The following is a 19,249-nucleotide window of genomic DNA, read 5'->3' as shown; positions in this document are numbered from 1 at the left end:
GCACCTTTGTGAATCCCACCCTCTGTGCCTCAATAACTCACTGTGAAAGGAGGGTGATAATTGTTCCCTGCTGACTACAAATAATAGGGGCCATACAACAGGCAGAGTGAGACAGACAACAAGAACCCAGAACAACTACCACTAAAGTCAATGGAAAAACTCCCCTTGAGCTCAAGAGGAGTTGGCTCAGTCTCCCAGAGAGAGAGATGGAATTAGGGGTGCTGCTGCACGCCCTGGCTGGAAGGAGATTCCATCAGATACAGGGTTTACAGTCAGCGGCTCTCCGCACCCCTACTATACAAATTGTTCCAGCACCTTTGGAAAGGTTTGGCTTTTTGCTGCATAAAAACACTGCACACTGTCCAATAAAAGATCGTTTCCCCTGTCCCCGCAAGAAAAACGTGGAAGTCATTAGATCAGCAGGTCGTTTCTGTGCCTCCGAAAATTAATTCCTGTCAAGAGTAACTGACGACTATCCTTGGTAATGAACGGCAGCTTTCATAGTCTGTCATTAGCTTCTTCAACTGAATATTTGAACTGGGAATTCAGACTGGTTGTGTATTCGGAGGTACAAGAGCATTTGGAGGACCGGGGATGTTTATGAAGAGTTCAGTGATGCTTTCCTATTAACTGAATTTGACCACGAGTGGAGACTATCACCCTATCAAAATGCAGTATTAGTAGGGAAGAAACTCCAGAGAGTATTTCTATTATTTTGCAGTACATACAATTAGAAACAGCTGCTGAGTCTGAAGCAACCCTGAAACAAAGCTAATTAATCTCAGAAGTTTTTTGCTCTGAGTATGCTCCAGAGCAATAGAGATGATTGCTATTATGCAACAAAACCTTAACAGTAAAAGGAAAATGATTGTTTCCTCCATTGAGTATTACGACTATTCTCCTTTTGCCCAATACCCTCTTGTGTTTAATTCAGCTGTTCATTTCAGCATTGTGCAGCCCAGAGACCACAAGATCAAGCCCCAACAGGTGTGGCCTCAGTATGAAATTAAAACATGCAGCAAAATGTTTTTTGCAGTGCTGTTGTTGGTCCCATGTTGGTCCCAGGATATGAGAGAGACAAGGTGGATGAGGTAATATCTTTTATTGAATCAACTTATGTTGGTCCACAGAAATTGGTTCAATAAAATATATTACTTCACCCACTTCATCTCCATCAAAATGCTGAGCGTATATGGAACCCAATAGGGACATTCCTGCGAAACAGTTCATCAGAAGCAATCTACAGATGAAGCACTGGTGTATTGAGGCGAGTTCCTTTAGTTTTACTTAACTCTCACAGCTTTCAAAGATTCTCATTGTTTTTCATTAGTTCAGCCTCACTTAAAGTCACAATCCAGCAACCCTAGTATGTGCAAAACTCCTGTTAAACTCAATGGGAATTCTGCATAAAGAGAGTTTGCAAAATCAAGCCAAAAATCTAACAGGATCACACCAAATTGTATCTCAAGTCCAAGTCCAAAGAGCTTTGCTATACCATTGCTTGTAGCACTGTGCCTATTATTAAGAAATACTGGCCACAATTTAAGATATTTTGCATTTGAGCATGTGCTTTGCTTTGAATCAGGATGGATTTAAGCACATGCTTAAGTGCTTTGCTGGACTGAGGGCCTTTTCAAGCCCTAACTGCGTCAAGAACTCATAATTCCTCAAATTGGCTAATATTAAAACATAACAAAAGGGAGTTTGCTTCCTCCTAGCAAAAAACAAACAAGCAAACCTCATTCTTAGTCTTTGAATAGCGCAGATTGTGGCTAGACTCGACTCAAACACTCACAGATTAGCTAACACATTTTAATCTTGCATATACTGATGTGCATCCAGACAAACAAGTTCTGGGTGGTTTGGTCTCTTTTTGGAGATAAATTCCAACCATAATAAAATTTGAAGAAAATGTATTCTATGGTCCTTACTGATCATGGTCTTCCTTTTCCTCTGATTGTTGAGGGACTCAATCCCAATCTCCTTGGTTGATCTCACTACCTTCACCCTACACAAGAACGTACCAACAAGTGGCTATGAAAGCATGTGAAGAAGTAACAGACCCATGTCAATATTCAGTTTGGTCAGCTGAACTTCAATAATTTACTATTACAGGAATACTGGCCAAAAAAAATTAAGCAGAGTGCTCACATACAGAAACTCACTTGGAGGATTCGTCATTAGTTCCCATCCATAATGACTCAATTTCTTGTTGCCAGATGTGTTCTTTTAGGGAAGCAACTTAGGCAGCTGTATTACTTGGAAGTAGTCACAGATATGGCTAATCTTTATTTATAATATTCAATTTTTGCCAAATAATAAAAATAATAATATAAATCAGTGAGCAACTCCTGGTCCTTTTAACTTAGAGGATAATATATACACTAAATTACGCTGGCTGCTTCCTCCCTCAAGTTTCTGATGAACAATGCATTACATCTGCTTCCTAGCAAAAAGAATTACATGTTTGTTCAATAGCCCTTTTAGATTTCTGAGGCATAATACAGCTCCATTGTAAACAAATTTATTATTAATAAGCTGGATAAGATTAAACTTTTCCCAAAGCAAGAGTTATCACTAATTAAGCAAATGGAACAGTTAGATCATTTTAGCTCACACACAGGGTACAGTAATAGTTTTCTCCTATTCTAAATATGCAGCCTTGTCAGGGGTTGCATAAACTGTTATCTGCAACATTTATTGCCGATTGTGTTTGATCTTTAGCAACTTTGGAGTTTTAACGGCCTAGGAGCCAGTTGGAGACCAGTCTTTAGTTCTGAACCCGTTTGGAATAGCCAAGTTGGCAGGATTTCATGAAAATGTTATGACCTATAATTCAGCATTAACTTAAACTATGCAAAGTCTAAGGTTATTTATGGGTGATTATACTTCTTTATTGGTTTTACAGCTTAGAAAAGTAAAATGCCCTTTTGAAAATTAGTTTCCTTGTTTTCTCTTTGTAAAAGAATGTTTTACAGGATTTATCTAGATTAGAAAAAGAGATCTGGGTTAGGTCATGGTCTGCTAACATGCACTAGATAACCCTGGCCTAACCACGACCTTATCCCTAGTGTGCAGGTAGGCTAGAGTTATGTGATGGAAAGCCTAGGGCAGACCTCGATCAGCTAAATTGAGGTTAAAATGATTAACCTGTGGCTTCACAAGGGGAAAGGTCATGATCAGGCCATGTTTAGCTAGCATGTTAGTAAACGCCAGCCACTTTTCTTAATCTAGACAAAACCACAGTGAAAAGGCAAAAGGTTTTGGATTGACAGCACTGTCCATTAAACCACAGAATAGGTACATCACAGACAATGACAGTACAAATTTCTTCTCACTCCCTACCAATATTTCTCAGTACTGCCCAAGATGGACCTCTCCGGGGAATGGCAAGGCAGTTCAACATCTGTGACAATTCAGTCCTTGGCTTTCTGTTCAGACTGCCAACAAGGAGCCAACTGGTTTCAATGTTGGTGCTGATTTTTTTGATGTGGACACACGAGGAACCAGATGGCTCCTCCATCCAGCTGAGGAGGTCTGGACACAGCTTTTTCCAGAGCCTGCCAGTGCTGCTTTGAGCTTCACCTAAACAGGGAAGAGAACATCAGCAGCCCTGGGGATAGTTCCAAAGCAAGGTGAGAGGCTCCTGCCACCTCGAATGCAGGCTGGGCAGCGAAGGTGCTCCCATGTTTTGTTTGGCAATGCTTCTCCTCAATCCAAAAGAGTTCCAAACACTGGTGCTTTAGCAGTACACCAGGAGCCATGGATTATGTCCTAATGTTACTATTCTCAATCCACTGAAAGTTGGCAGCAATTTCATTTCCTAATGGGTGTTTGGGCCAAAGCCATTGACACCAATGGAAAGCCTCCCATTGACTTCAGTTTAGATAAGATCCTTTGTGTAAGGTTCGGTTGCAGTCACACAACCCTAAGAATTCATGAAGGGAAACAACATAAGGTTGAACAAGATCCCATCCTTGCAATTAATATCTATGCTGTAAATTAATCCAGGCTACCCACAGCAGTGTTTAGGTAAATAAGAATCTGTAGCAACATACTTGTCAAAGGACCATGGGCCTATGGCACTGTGTTTATAGATCAGGGAGCTGGGAGAGGATAAAGAAGTTCTTCTGACAGGCACATTAAATGTGACATATTCTCCTCGAGGCCGTGTCTACACTACAAAATTAAGTCGCCCTAACTTACATCGGCATACAGCCGCCACAGTAATTCCATCACTTGTGTCTGTCTACACTTTGCTTCTTTTGTTGGTGGTGCGCGTTGTCACCAGGAGCACTTGTATTGATTGTACTTTCAGTGCGGGGGCATTGTAGGAAGGCTCCTAAAAGCCAGTAACAGTTGACATACGCAACGCAGTGTCTACACTGACACGGTGTTGACCTAACTACATTTACCTCGACTCTACTCCACTCGTGGAGGTGGAGGTCAGTCGGCATAGTGGGGCAGTTACGTTGGCGAGAGCGAAATTTAAGTGTAGACACTTCCATAGTTAGGTCGATGTAAGCTGCCTTGTGTCGACCTAACTCTGTAGTGTAAACCAGGCCTCAGGAACTCAGGTCATTCAGCAGGGAGCTTCAGATGATCCCTCTTCATTAGACCAATAAATACAGTCACTGAGCTATCACAGCCACTACTAACACCCTTTGAGAATCTCTATTTTTAATTATTTAAACTGATCATTGCTTTTTGAAACTTTGCCCACATTTTTCAATAAAATGTTCATGGAGTAAAAATATGGATTTTGGTCGCATTTTTAACCATCTTTATTGTTCATTTTTATTTAGTTAGATTTTTTTTTTAAATGGGCCCCTCCAAAGCTTGAGGTGCTTCTACAGATCAGTTCTTAAAATATACACTAGCCTCCAACTAGCTTGATGACTGAGCCAACAACCTTTCCAAACTCACCAACTCCCTCTCAATCCAATCCCCACCACAATTCAACCTACTGCCATAGAGAAAACATAGCGAGGCCTTGCAGTGCTATAAACACACACACAAAGGCTCTGATCAAAGACTACTGAAATCAATGGAAAGGTTCCCTTGACCTTAGTAGGTTTTTGGTCAGGCCATAAAGACAAGACGTAAATTGGCCAAATTGAAGTGAATGGCAAAACTCCTATTGGCTCCAGTGAGGCCAGGATTTCACCTAAGGTCATTTAGCCTGCTGGCACATGAATGCCCCAATCCTGGAGATCAGATTTTCCAGTCCTGGAACATTTTTGTGAAAGAAATGGGTCTTAAGGAAGGATCTGGGGAAAGAGAGGTGGTGTTTGGTGTGACACAGCACCCCATATTTTTCATAGTGATGTTATTATGATATGATTATAGCATAATTATGATGTATTTTATGCAAGCTATGCCACGTGAGGCGTCATTGGAAAAGTTATGATTTGCTAAATATGATTATCCTATTTGTATGCATGTATCATTTTTGTATCTGAAGTTATGAATATTGACTATGTATCTGTATTTCCAATGTACCCAACACCTGGGAAATGCCCACTAGACAAGATGTTTTCAGTCCAGATAGTGGGTGGGGAAGGGCCTATTCCAGGCAATGGGCCATTAGTTAAAAACAATAGACCTTAGGAGAATGAGAATGCTACAAACAGCCTCCAAATATTGACTCTACAAGGACATGTGATGAGACCACATGTCTCTAGACTCTATCAGTGTTTTTCCACAGACTGGTCTGGGAACCAAGCTTTAGGAACAAAGGGTTCCCACCATATGCAAAAGCTATGTAAGGCAGGGAGTGACATCATCTGGTGTTCTTTACTCCCCACACAGGAAGACTCCTGGGAATACCTGAGGAACAAAGACTGAACTGGGAGAAGTGCTGGACCCAGGCTAAAGGGATTTCTAGCCTGTGAATGAAACACCTGCGGATTCCAATCTGTAAAGCAAGTGCAGTTTGCCCCTTAAGAATCTGCAGACTGCTTGTATCATCTCTGGGTGAGAATCTGCTATTCATTTCCAATCTATTTAGTATATTAAGATTACCTAGCAAATAAACAAAAAATGCAAACTAATCTGCTTTGATCTGTTTGCTATCACTTACAGTCACATAAAATCTATCTTTTGTAGTTAATAAACTTGTTTTTGCTTTATCTAAGTTGGAGTGAAGCATATGGGAATCTTAGCTCAGGAGCAAAAGGAGACCCAGGGTCTGAATCACTTGCCCCAAACCTGCAAGTTTACCTGAAAACAGCTCACAGAAGTGTGCTTGTCTCTAGCACTCAGATGCTCAACTCCCAATGGGGTCTAAACCCAAATAAATCCGTTTTACCCTGCATAAAGCTCATACAGGGCAAACTCATAAATTGTTCGCCCTCTATAACACTGATAGAGAGATATGAACAGTTGTTTGCTCCCCCAGGTATTAATACATACTCTGAGTAAATTACTAAATAAAAAGTGATTTTATTAAATACAGACAGTAGGTTTTAAGTGGTTCTAAGTAGTAACAGAACAAAGTAAGTCAACAAGTAAAATAAAATAAAATGCCCAAATCTATGTCTAATCAAACTAAATACAGGTAAGTTCCTCACCAGTTCCAGAATGTTCCCTTTTACAGGCTAATCTCCTTTTAGCCTGGGTCCAGCAATCACTCACACCCCCTGTAGTTACTGTCTTTTGTTCCAGTTCCCTTCAAGTATCCTGAGGGGGTGGAGAGGTTCCTTCCTTAGCCAGCTGAAGACCAAATGGTGGGGTCTCCCACGGGTTTAAATAGACTCTCTTGTGGGTGGAGACCCTCCTCCTCCCTCCTATGCAAAGTCCAGCTCCAAGATGGAGTTCTGGAGTCACCTGGGCAAGTCACATGTCCCTGCATGACTCAGTCTTTACAGGCCGAAGCCATTGTCCACATGGTATCTTGCATGTCTCCAGGAAGACTTCTTATGTGGATTGGAGCATTACAAGATGCATTGTTCTCCAAGTGTTTCCTGATCAGGTACTTAACCTGGCGAATTCCTTCCTAAAGAAGCTGACCAAATGCCTCCCAAAGCTTACCTAGAAACCAAGCAAGCATACAGCCCATATTCTTAACCTCAAGTAGAAAATGATATATATGTACAAATAGGATGAATAGATATAGTAAACCATAACCTTTACAGAGATATATTACATGGCACAGGCAGCACAAAACATATTCCAGTTATGTCATACATACATTTAGGAGCACCCCCTCCCCATAAAACCTTATGGGGTACACTGTCACAGTATGTCCCTACCTGTATGTATGCTGGTGAAAGTGCAGGCTGGAGGGCTTTGCAGCTTGTCACAGCAGTACAGTGTGAGAGGGAGCCTAGTTCTCAGTGGTGCCCCGGTTCCAGGTGGCACCCTGGGGGGAACCCATCTCAGTAGTACCCCACTGGCAGGTTGGGGGTCTCAGTGGTGCCTCAGTTCCAGATGGCACCCCTGGAGGAATCCGTCACACTTGGAAACTGATGGAAGCATCAGGGGTGACAAGGCAAAAGGCATTAAGCCAAGAATGAGTTAAATAGATGAAGGGAAGAGTGAGGTGAGAGGATAGCGTGGAGCACAAGGAACAAAAGGGGCTATGTAAATGGCGGGCAGAATCGCAATACAAGTCTGTCGCATCTTATGCTGGGGTTACGTTCCGCAGTCAGCGCGTAAAGTCAAAATTGCGTATAATCAAAATTACATTGAGTGTAATGGCAGGCAGAATCGTTATTTTTCCTCTTTTTTTCGGTTTTGTTTTTGTTTTTGCCGACCGCGTAAAGCTGAAATCGCGCATGTTAAATGCGCGTAAGATGCGACAGACCTGTAACTATTTTACTTGGCCTGATCTGATTCTCTAACTGCCCCACTTTCAAATGACTCGGTCAGGTGGTTCAGGCTCAAAGTTTAGGGGGAGGTCATTGCAGTTTTAATGTTTTGTTTTGTTTAAGTTTTTAAACGCCTACCGTTAATAGAAATCATGTAATGTTTTTGAAACCCTCATTTCCATCGTAACAGTCATTTCAATCTGTCTATCCAGGTTCTTGTACTGGTGCTTGTAGGGATTTATAACCGGAACCCGGCAGAATTTGCTAGTGCATGAGAACCAGAAGTCAAAAACTAACTAGAAACTGACTAGTCTCGTCATTGTTCAAGCTGAATGGAACACAGCAAATAAACACAGAGCATAAACATGTGATTTGTAACAATACATCGGATTTTAATAATCTGTTAGTAACACAGGTAAGGACTTACTCTGAAAGAAAGATTTTAAAAATCTAACAATGTGTAAATCAACACAACAAAAGAAACTGGATGTCGGCACTTATGAATCTGGGAGTTGCAGCTTCTCAGCACGGTATCAAGGAAATGGCAGCTCTGGAGATCCCGTTGCACTCTGGCTGGAATTCTGATTTTGTAAGAGAGAGGGTGAAATTTCCCTCCCCCAGCCCTGTGCAGAAGGCCTATGGCACTACTTAAATCCCTGTTCTGAGGGGTTAGGTGTTAACAGGACTATGCACAGGGGTGAATTCCATCCAGAAGGAATCCCTCTGCAAGTGAAAACCAGTGTGTTTATAGTAAGGCTGTAACACCACACCATATACAGAGTAGAGAGGCTGTTGCAAGGTGAATACTCTACAGAAAAATACTGAAATTCTGCAAAAATCACGGAAGTCTCCCCATCACAATGCATTGTTTCCTACAGTCCAGATCTCAGACAAGTGACAGAAAACCTGCACTTCTTAGCAGTCACCTATGTATTTCATGACTGAAAAATAAACCATCAATAGCGAAAGGTGAGGGAAACCTCCAGACAAAGACCATAGGAGAGAGCCAGTTGAATATGGTGTGGGAAAGGGGGTGGAGAAAAAGGGAGGATGAGAGTCTGTATGCCACAGGAAAATTTATCAGGTCACTACTGCAGTTGTAGGTGGAGAGAAGAGTAAGAAAAACCTGTCTCCAGCATCTGTGCCTAGAATGTTCACAAAGAAGGACTGAAGGCTCCCAAGAGGGGAAAAAAACGATACATGAAACAAGAACAGAAGGATCAGGAAATTCATCAGAGACAAGAATTCCTGTCTTGTATTCTGCCAATCAGAACATGGCTTTCGTCGGGAATGACTAATCTTTAGCCACACACACACACACACACACACAATATCACCTGTGCACATAATTATTCATTTGCCTAGTAGCCTGGAAAATACCAGTGAGCCAGGATTAAACGTCTCTGTTTCATCCTTTTGAGATTAAAAAAAAAAATACTCTTAGGGCAAACAGCTTGTGTGTACAAGGAAAATCATACCACAATCTCATTTCAGACGTTCATGATTCAGATAAATTTACATTAATGTTTGACAGGTTGACAGTTCACCTCAGCAGCCTGTGAATGCTTATCTTTCATTAATTATGGTTCAAGGGGAATTGCAACCTAAGACGGCTGAGCTAGTCCTCTTCTGTTACAAATTCATAGCTAGTGCCTGGAAGGCATCCAATCCTTCCCTCATTTCACTCTCATTTTTGGACTAGATCCAACTCCCCAGGTTCATCTGGACAATTGTGTCATTTACAGGTTGCAGAATTTCAAAGGATGATTTTCTAGCAGATAAAATAAGCTAAATAGATGACATGATGGCAAACGTTTCTGTAGAAATTTCTGCTGCCTCTCTCCCTGTACCTGTGCGAGTTCCTTGGGACTGCAATCATGTTATTTACATCCATTCTGTATGTACAGTGCCAAATACAGTGTCATCGGCCAGTACAGAATATAAAACCACTTCATTAGACTGATAAGCACATGGGACTAGATCATCATATGGTGAAAGTCAAGATAGCTCCACTGAAATTAGTGGCACAATGTTGATTTACATCAGCTGAGGGTCTGGTCCATGAGCCTTTTCCATCCCTCTTGACTGTGTACATGCACAGAAGCAGAGAGACGGGCCTTTGAAGAGGGTGCAGGAAATCACACACTTAAATTTGAGTCAGCCACCCCAAAAAGGAACAATACTGGATTCAAAGAAATGGTTGTGTCATGTAAAGGATCCACTGAGAAACAGCTTAGGCAGTTTGCTTGCCCTTGCGGGATCTCTCTTTGATTGAGCACTGCTTTGAATCATATGCTACCTCCCCCCAATCCCTCTAAAGTACCATGAACTCTTCAAGTTCACAGAATAAATGGAATATAGAAGCAGCAAAACATATCAGAGCACACAGTCACAATGGGAGGTATGTAGTCACTGGATAGATTTTTGGCTGAGTGCCTCCAGACATTGTCTCATTCAGATCCTGCAGGGTCCTGCTCTTATAAATGGCTCCCACATGCATTTTTACTCACTTTTGAGTATTAAAGCATATGTCATATTTCTTTCATGCACGAAAACCTCCCTTAGAAGGACCCAACTCATTAGAAGGACAAAACTCTTTAAGAACACAGTGCAAGAACAATCTGTGTTACGGCCTTAGTAACAGGAAGAATAGATTATCTCCCTCAGGTCACTTCTGATGGAACCCTAGCCACCATAAGAACAATAATAATTTGCACTTAAACAGCACTATGGGGGAGGTGCCATCCCTGCGTGCCCCTCAAGGCATGGCGTGGCACTGCAGAAGCCCTTCCTCAGTTTCCCCAATGGACTCTTCAGCGCACATCAGTTATGGATGTGGCTTAGCCCTCCTGCCCAGTCACTCAGAGACTTCAACACTGCACCTGGGACTGAGCCACTCAGCCCAGGCGGCCGGACTCACACTAGTGGGGCTCGAGCCAGTGTGCTAAAAATAGCAGTGTGGTCATTGTGGCTCAGGCAGCAGCTCAGGCTCTTGAGTCCACCTGACCCCGGGAGGCCAGCCCGAGTCTGTGCCAGAGCCCCGGCGTCCGCACTACTGTTCTTAACGTGCCAGCTCGAGTCTGTCTACCCGGGCTGGGAGGCGCCCAGCTGCAGTGTAGACATGTCCCAAGGCCAGGTTCAACATCACCCCAAACCAAAAGAACCTTCAGCTCTGCTGGGCTCGGTTTTCAGCCCCCTTCCTTTCAGGCAGACCCCGGCTGCAGCAGCTTGCCTTAACGCCCACCACCTGGGAAACCTCAGACTAACAGCTGGTGTCAGACCTACCCTCCCGCAGGCAGGCTGTGGCTGTCTGACGTCTGCTAATCAGCTCCCCACGCAGGCTTCTCACATGGCTTGGGAGCTGTCAGCCGGCTCTCCCACCCTGTCTGTCCCCAACTGAGTGACCCATTCCAAGCCTGACAGCTCAAGCAGGTGAAGTGAGTGAGGCTGACTGAGCCCACAGCAGCTCATTAACCCTTCCTGGCCGGTGTGGGGTTCACATACCCCCTGCCAAACACCTATCACTGGAGGATCTCAAAGCACTTTATGAAGGTGGAGTAAGTATTATCCCAATTTTACATATGTGGAAACCAAGGCACAAAGGCCCGATTGACAGCATTGGAGCAAGAAGTCCATTACTTCTCCGCTGAAGACGTTTGGTATGTAACAGAAGCACAAGCTTCCCCCACCCACAGCCCAACCAATGTGCCTTTGCCCTTCCCTCAAAGCCAGTCTAAGGGGGAGAGGCTAGTTCAATCTCCATGCCCAAATCTAGACTGTACTGGCATACTCACAGCATGGGCGGGGAAGTTCAACCTGAGGTTGCCCATTAGCAGTTGGAGGTGACACACACAACCTGCAGGTTAGTCCGCAGGTTCAACTTTCATATCTTGGTCCCAGATCAGATCCCTACTCATGTTACGTACACTGTATGTCACCCCCCGGCATACACACTGATGTCAGCTTGGGCGTACCTGTCAGGTTTGCAAGCTGTGCTGGCCTCATTTCAACATCATTAGCTTAAAACACTCTGAAAAATAGGCACCAATTAAATCATGATATCATCCACATTCTGCCCCAGGCATCCGAGAACTGGTGCAGAGTTACAGAGAAGAGGTTGGAGTCTATAGAAAGGCTGCTTGTAGAATGCTATCAGAATTTGGAAATGCTTCATATTCATGGTCGGAATTGTGACCATCTTTCTTCCAATGATGTGTAATTAGACTGGACTACACTTGCTCTTCTACTGACAATGAACCACATCATCCAGCTTCTCTAGAAACACTTACCTTTGGGCACATCCATGGGGTTTAGGCTGCCCATCAGATCTCTGACATAAAGTCCATCGCCCTCATCCTTGCTCAGCCAGTTGTTGCAAGAAAAGTAAAAACGGAGGTGAGGCCTGTTCATGTCAGTCACTACCACCCGGTCCAGGAACCAGCTTGCGTTCATTCCTGTGTTGTCATGCTCAATTCTACAGCACAAAGAAGGAACAAAATATACCTAAGAGTTTGGATTGGTTGGTGTGATTTTTGACAGCAACTAGCACATTGATTCAGTGGCACATTTTATATTAGGCAAGGTGTCAAGGCTGTATTCCCACTTGAACTTTAGGGTACAAATGTAGGGGCCTGCATGAAAACTTCTAAGCTTAACTACCAGCTTAGCTCTGGTCCCGCTGCCACCATTCCCAATGGATTCCTTCCCTGGGAAGCCTTGAGAAACCTTTCACCAATTCCCTGGTGAATACAGATCCAAACCCTTTGGATCTTAAAACAAGGAGAAATTAACCATTCCCCTCCTTCCTCCCACCAACTCCTGGTGAATACAGTTCCAACCCCCCTTGGATCTTAAAATAAGGAGAAATTAACCATTCCCCCTCCTTCCTCCCACCAACTCCTGGTGAATACAGATCCAACCCCCTTGGATCTAAAACAAGGAAAAATCAATCAGGTTCTTAAAAAGAAGGCTTTTAATTAAAGAAAAAGGTAAAAATCATCTCTGTAAAATCAGTATGGAAATTAACCTTACAGGTAATCAAACTTAAAGAGCTCAGACGACTCCCCTCTAGTCTTAGGTTCAAAGTACAGCAAACAAAGATAAACACTCTAGTAAAAGGTACATTTACAAGTTGAGAAAACAAAGGAAAACTAACATGCCTTGCCTGGCTATTTACTTACAAGTTTGAAATAGGAGAAACTTGTTTAGAAAGATGTGGAGAACCTGGATTGATGTCTGGTCCCTCTCAGTCCCGAGAGCAAACGCCCTCCCAAACAAAGAACACAAACAAAAGCCTTCCCCCCACAAGATTTGAAAGTATCTTGTCCCCTTATTGGTCCTTTAGGTCAGATGCCAGCCAGGTTACCTGAGTTTCTTAACCCTTTACAGGGAAAAGGATTTTGGAGTCTCTGGCCAGGAGGGATTTTATAGTACTGTACACAGGACAGATGTTACCCTTCTCTTTATAGTTATGACACAAGGTAAGAGCCGGGGGCACCGATTGGGGAGGATGAGGGTGGCAAATGCCCCTTGTAGGTGTTTGCACTTGTTCAAAGTTCCACCGGCCACAGAGCCAGGAAGGAACCAGGCCCTGGTCACTTTTAAGCAGCAGTCCCATACTAAATCAGTATCGCTGCTACCAGAGCAGTCCAGAGCATTGCTGTGGCTGCATGGTCACAACGCCACTTCAAATCTGACGGAGAGGTGGCCAGGCCAAGTGTTGCAACTGGTACCTGGGGAGACTGCTCCTGTACGGCAGAGTGCTGTGGAGTCTGCCAAGAACTCCTGGCGACACCAGCTCGTGCTCTGTGGGGTTTACTGGTCTATAAAGCAGGGGGGCTGAACCTCAAGTGATAAGCAACACTGGTCTACAATTTTTGAGAAGTCGTCTGCTTCAGAGATAAAATGTGCTATTTATTATGTATTTTGATGTGCTGAATTAAAATATGACAATTAAAACAACTGATTGGCTACTGTTTCTAAGATATTTAAGTTTTTACATTTTATGTCTATGTATTTTGTGTAGATAGTAGAGTTTTAATCATAAATTGTAAACCTAGGTCTTTTCATGTGTTTATGGTTGCTTTACATGATAATATTTCACCTGTCCTGTTTATGTAACACTTTAAAAATCAGGAAAAGGGTTATATAAATAAAATTTATTATGAAACAAAAGGCAAAAAACTATATGTACATAGTTTAGTCCTATTCAGAGTCTACTCGGCATTTCTTGGCTTGTCTCTTGTATTCATTAAATTCATCTCTTGTCACTGTCCAGCAATAGTCTGCAAGCATTGATGGGCTCCATTTGCCCTGATAGCGTTTCTCCATTGTTGCAATGTCCTGGTGAAATCGCTCGCAGTGCTCGTCGCTCACTGCTCCGCAGTTCGGTGGAAAAAAATCTAGATGAGAGTGCAAAAAATGTATCTTTAGTGACATGTTGCAACCAAGGCTTTTGTATGCCTTGAGGAGGTTTTCCATCAACAACCTGTAGTTGTCTGCCTTGTTGTTTCCGAGAAAATTTATTGCCACTAACTGGAAGGCTTTCTATGACATCTTTTCCTTGCCACACAGTGCATGGTCAAATGCATCATCTCGAAGAAGTTCATGAATCTGAGGACCAACAAAGACACCTTCCTTTATCTTAGCTTCACTTAACCTTGGAAATTTTCCACGGAGGTACTTGAAAGCTGCTTGTGTTTTGTCAATGGCCTTGACAAAGTTCTTCATCAGACCCAGCTTGATGTGTAAGGGTGGTAACAAAATCTTCCTTGATTCAACAAGTGGTGGGTGCTGAACACTTTTCCTCCCAGGCTCCAATGACTGTTGGAGTGGCCAATCTTTCTTGATGTAGTGGGAATCTCTTGCACGACTATCCCATTCACAGAGAAAACAGCAGTACTTTGTGTATCCAGTCTGCAGACCAAGCAAGAGAGCAACAACCTTCAAATCACCACAAAGTTGCCACTGATGTTGGTCATAGTTTATGCACCTCAAAAGTTGTTTCATGTTGTCATAGGTTTCCTTCATATGGACTGCATGACCAACTGGAATTGATGGCAAAACATTGCCATTATGCAGTAAAACAGCTTTAAGATTCGTCTTCGATGAATCAATGAACAGTCTCCACTCATCTAGATTGCGAACGATGTTGAGGGCTGCCATCACACCATCGATGTTGTTGCAGGCTACAAGATCACCTTCCATGAAGAAGAATGGGACAAGATCCTTTTGACGGTCACGGAACATGGAAACCCTAACATCACCTGCCAGGAGATTCCACTGCTGTAGTCTGGAGCCCAACAGCTCTGCCTTACTTTTGGGTAGCTCCAAATCCCTGACAAAGTCATTCAGTTCACCTTTGTGTTATGAGGTGTGGTTCAGAGGAGGAGGATGGGAGAAAATGTGGGTCCTGTGACATTGATGGTTCAGGACCAGAAGTTTCATCCTCTTCCTTGTCTGACTCAAGTGAGAATGATTCTGGTGCATCAGGAACCGGCAGTCCTTCTCCGTGGGGTACTGGGCGTATAGCTGATGGAATGTTTGGATAATGCACAGTCCACTTTTTCTTCTTTGACACACCTTTCCCAATTGGAGGCACCATGCAGAAGTAACAATTGCTGGTATGATCTGTTGGCTCTCTCCAAATGATTGGCACTGCAAAAGGCATAGATTTCCTTTTCCTGTTCAACCACTGGCGAAGATTTGTTGCACAAGTGTTGCAGCATATGTGTGGGGCCCACCTCTTAACCTGATCTCCAATTTTGCAGCCAAAATAAAGGTGATAGGCTTTCTTAACCATAGTGGTTATACTGCGCTTTTGTGATGCAAAAGTCACTTCACCACAAACATAGCAGAAGTTATCTGCACTGTTCACACAAGTACGAGGCATCTCTGCTCACTTTGGCTAAACAGAAATGTGTCCCTTTGCAAAATCAAACACTGACAAATAAGAGATCACAACACTGTATGATTTCTAGAGCTGATATAGGGCAATTTGTTCAGCAGAGTGATGTAAGCTTTGTTATGATTGCATCATCCATGACTTCTAGGAATAACATGACGCAATTCATATCATGTATGACGCAATACCAGTTTCAGATTGTATCATTCATTGTTTTGCCTAAAAAGTGAGTACTGTCCAAACCCAGTCATAAATTTATTCATAGATCCAGTCAAAGATGTATTTTAGTCATTTCTGGTTTAAATTGAGATCCCTTCCCTTTATAACTCACTTATCCTCCGCCATTCCCAAGTCAAGGGTTGTATATACTGACCCAATAGCATATCTTGAAAACTAGAGCCAATCAACAATTTTAAGCATCATTTTCGTTCTCAGTGACCCAGAATTAGTAAAGTTTGACTACATTTATTTCAGAAGCATTTTGGCTGTGGAGCAGTGTAATTGAATCAACTTATTGGATACAGTATTCATGGGCAGCACGTAATGGAGGCTAGGGAAGGCTAAGCCTCCCCAAACCTTGCGCCGAGAGTGGCAGATTTGGAGGCCCCTGAAAAATCTCCCGCCGTCATGGCCCCAGGGCTGGAGGAGCTCTCGCTCCCTGCCGCAGCTCTGGAGCACAGAGCTTTTCCGGTCTCAGGGCTGCAGTGGGGTGGGGGAGAGGAGCGAGCGGTGGACGGGGCCTTGGAGGGAAGAGGCTGAGTGGGGGCCGTGGGGGAAGGGGCGGAACAGGGACATGGGCAGAACAGGGGCAGAGGCACGGGGGGAAGGGATGGAATGGGGTGGGGCCATAGGCGGGGTCTTGGGTAGAACAGGGGAGGGGCTCCAGGCTCAAAGCTCCAGCCAGGGGTGAGAACTCGACTCCAGCATCTTGATGTCCTGTATATAGCAGTGATAATATTACACGATACCTTATCTTCTTTATTTGTCCAACATTGTTGGTTTTTATTCGGAACACATCTGTTTTGCTTCTCTCAAAGGCAGTTCTACTCCTGTAATATACATATACCAAAAAACACATTAAGAAAATCGTTACTATGTCAGCAAATACATCATCACAGACCCATCAAGGGTCAGAGTTTAAGAATGAAGGATCCTCATTTCTGTTATTGGACAAACCTACTTTTCAATATCCTCATTCCTGTGAAAAGGTCTGAATGTACTGGGATTTTTTTAAATAACTTTTCCATGCTAATATCTTGACAGGTCTGTAGGCACCCTCTCAGACTCCAACACACCAACTTGGGAAGAAATGCAATGCTGGCCCAAATGGATGCAAACCTTGGGTCATATTCTATATCAGCTAAAAATAAAATCTTTCACCTATTAAACAATCACCAGTATAGAAAAGAGCTGCAGTAGTGAGTGGATTGTTACTCTGCTAATGGCTTTCAGAGGTAACAGAAAACAATCTTCAGTGAGGACATTTTTACATTGCGCCATTCATCTTTAAAATTCCAGGCTATTTAAAACATTTTTTTTTTTTTACATCTCTTCTCCTGTTCTTGAATTCATCTAAAACTACCTGGATAGGTACTAAAATACAGAATCCACGGGCAAAGGCTTGGGGCGTGCTTCTCTGTCGCCTTGCACCTTGTGTTGTCATTCAGACCACTGTGAAGTGCAAATTCAGAATGGTCGACTTTGTCGCAGAATTTGCTTTGGCTTGGATGACTACACAAGTTAGACAGCATCAGTGAAACAGGCACTTTGGACCTTCCTGTCTGTTGGCTTACAGAAGCTCGGCTCATTTCTCTGCTCCATATCTGCAGAGGCTGCTCCCTCTTCCTTCTGCTTTCTCAGCACATCCCGACATCATCACAAGAGGAGCGTGTTCTTCAACAACAGAACAAGGTTGTGTTTTAAAGGGGCTCCATGGCCCAGAGCGCTGCTCTGTGGCTGGCAGTTCTATTCTGGAGCTCAGGCACAGATAAAAGACGGCGCGGCTGGGTCAAAGATTTCTTTCCCCCTGCGTCTTCTGAGACCATAAAAAAAAATGACCATGTACAGTTCCTGTACCACCTCCCAGAACTAGATTGCAATGTGTGTAGGACAGGGACTATTTCTTCTTCTTTATTTGTAAAGTGCTAAGCATTTGACAGAGGTATGTGTGACAGATAAGGCAATTTCCTGCAATATCCTTGATAGGCTTTATTGTATTCTGCCTCCTCCCCACACTGCAGCCCCACAACCCCTTGTGCTCATTTCTGCCCCCCCTCCCCACCCCCTGCTGCAGCCCCAAGACTGGAGAAGCTCTGGCCCCAGGCCCCGACCCTGGGGTTCAGCGGAGAGTGAGAGCTCCTCCAGTCCCAGAGCCGCAGCGGGGGCCCGGGAGCTTGGGCTTCTCCCGCCAACCCCCGCCCTTCTGTGGGGGACCAGGGTTGGGGTGCTGGGGCTTTTCCCATCCTGCCCGCCCGGCATTTCTGCTGGAGAGTGCGGTCAGGGGCTGGGGCTTCCCCTGCCACCCTGCGGCTTCTACCGGGGATGGGTGGGGATGCTGGAGGATTCCACACCCAAGGGCTTCTGCTGGGAACAGGGTCAGGAACCACTGGCGGGGGGCTTCCCCTGTCCCACAGCTACTGCCAGGAATGGGGTTTGGAGCCGCTGGGAGGCGGGGCTTTCCCTGTCCCGCGACTGCTGCCAGGTACAGGGTCGGGGACCACTGGGGGGGCTTCCCCTGCCCTGTGACTGGGGCTCCAGGCTTCTGGTAGCGAATTTTTTCCAGGGCCCCCCAGTTGGCTGGGGCACCTGGGCATTGGCCCTGTCGGCCCAGTGGCTAATCCACCACTGCTTAAGAATAAATGTGCCTGGTCAGAAGGAGCTGTGTGGTAACTTATAACTTCAGGCAATACATTGTTGACAGCCCTTGCAGAGAAAGTAAAGTGCAGGCCCTGGCCTGTTTAAGCAGTCTGGCTTGTTGCGAATATCACAGTGTAGGCAAGAGCCAAGTGGTCCCAAGAACCCCAGTCAGGAGTGAATGAGATGCAGTTCTCATCTAACAGTGGTGGTGGCTGGGAGCTGGAAGCTGAAAGTGGGTGCCCTTGGTGGCCACGGAGGGGAAATTCAGGTGCCCTGAAATTGTGACAGTAGGTTTAGGGCAGCATGGCCCAGTGACTACAGCAGTGAGAGTCAGGGTATCCAGGTTCCATTCCCCACTCTTCCAGTGACCTCGATGTGGCTTGCACAAGTCAATTCATCTTTCTGTGTCTCTATTCTCCATGCACACTTTGTCTGGCTTCAGGGCAGGCACTGTCTCTTGCTCGGTTTGTACAGCGCCTAACACTATGCAGCCCCAGTTCAGATTTGGGACTTTAGGTTCCACTGTAATACTAATGAACATCTACAACAAAAAGCAGTCATCCTATTCGAAAACAAAAAACGACAGCATATCACCATGGCAATGCCGCAGTGACAAGCAACTTGTTCTCAGAAAGTCAATGAATACGAATAATCTGAGCAATAACATCCAGATCTTTTC

General features: G+C 44.2%; 1 protein-coding gene across 1 annotated transcript in view; it reads right to left on the bottom strand.

Moving 5' to 3' along the window:
• The window catches only part of LOXHD1 (lipoxygenase homology PLAT domains 1), a 289,678-nt gene that overhangs the window by 174,626 nt on the left and 95,803 nt on the right, over nucleotides 1-19,249 (bottom strand). The window contains exons 9-10 of the mRNA XM_054031209.1: nucleotides 16,683-16,763; nucleotides 12,101-12,285 (exon numbers count right to left, since the gene is read on the bottom strand). Coding sequence (XP_053887184.1) covers nucleotides 12,101-12,285; nucleotides 16,683-16,763 — 266 coding nt within the window. The remainder of the gene's footprint in view (nucleotides 1-12,100; nucleotides 12,286-16,682; nucleotides 16,764-19,249) is intronic.

Source organism: Malaclemys terrapin, chromosome 6 (genome assembly GCF_027887155.1).
Source record: "Malaclemys terrapin pileata isolate rMalTer1 chromosome 6, rMalTer1.hap1, whole genome shotgun sequence".
Taxonomy (NCBI): Eukaryota; Metazoa; Chordata; order Testudines; family Emydidae; genus Malaclemys; species Malaclemys terrapin.
Note: the sequence above shows the minus strand (reverse complement) of the source record. Positions and strands in the feature narration are given on the sequence as shown.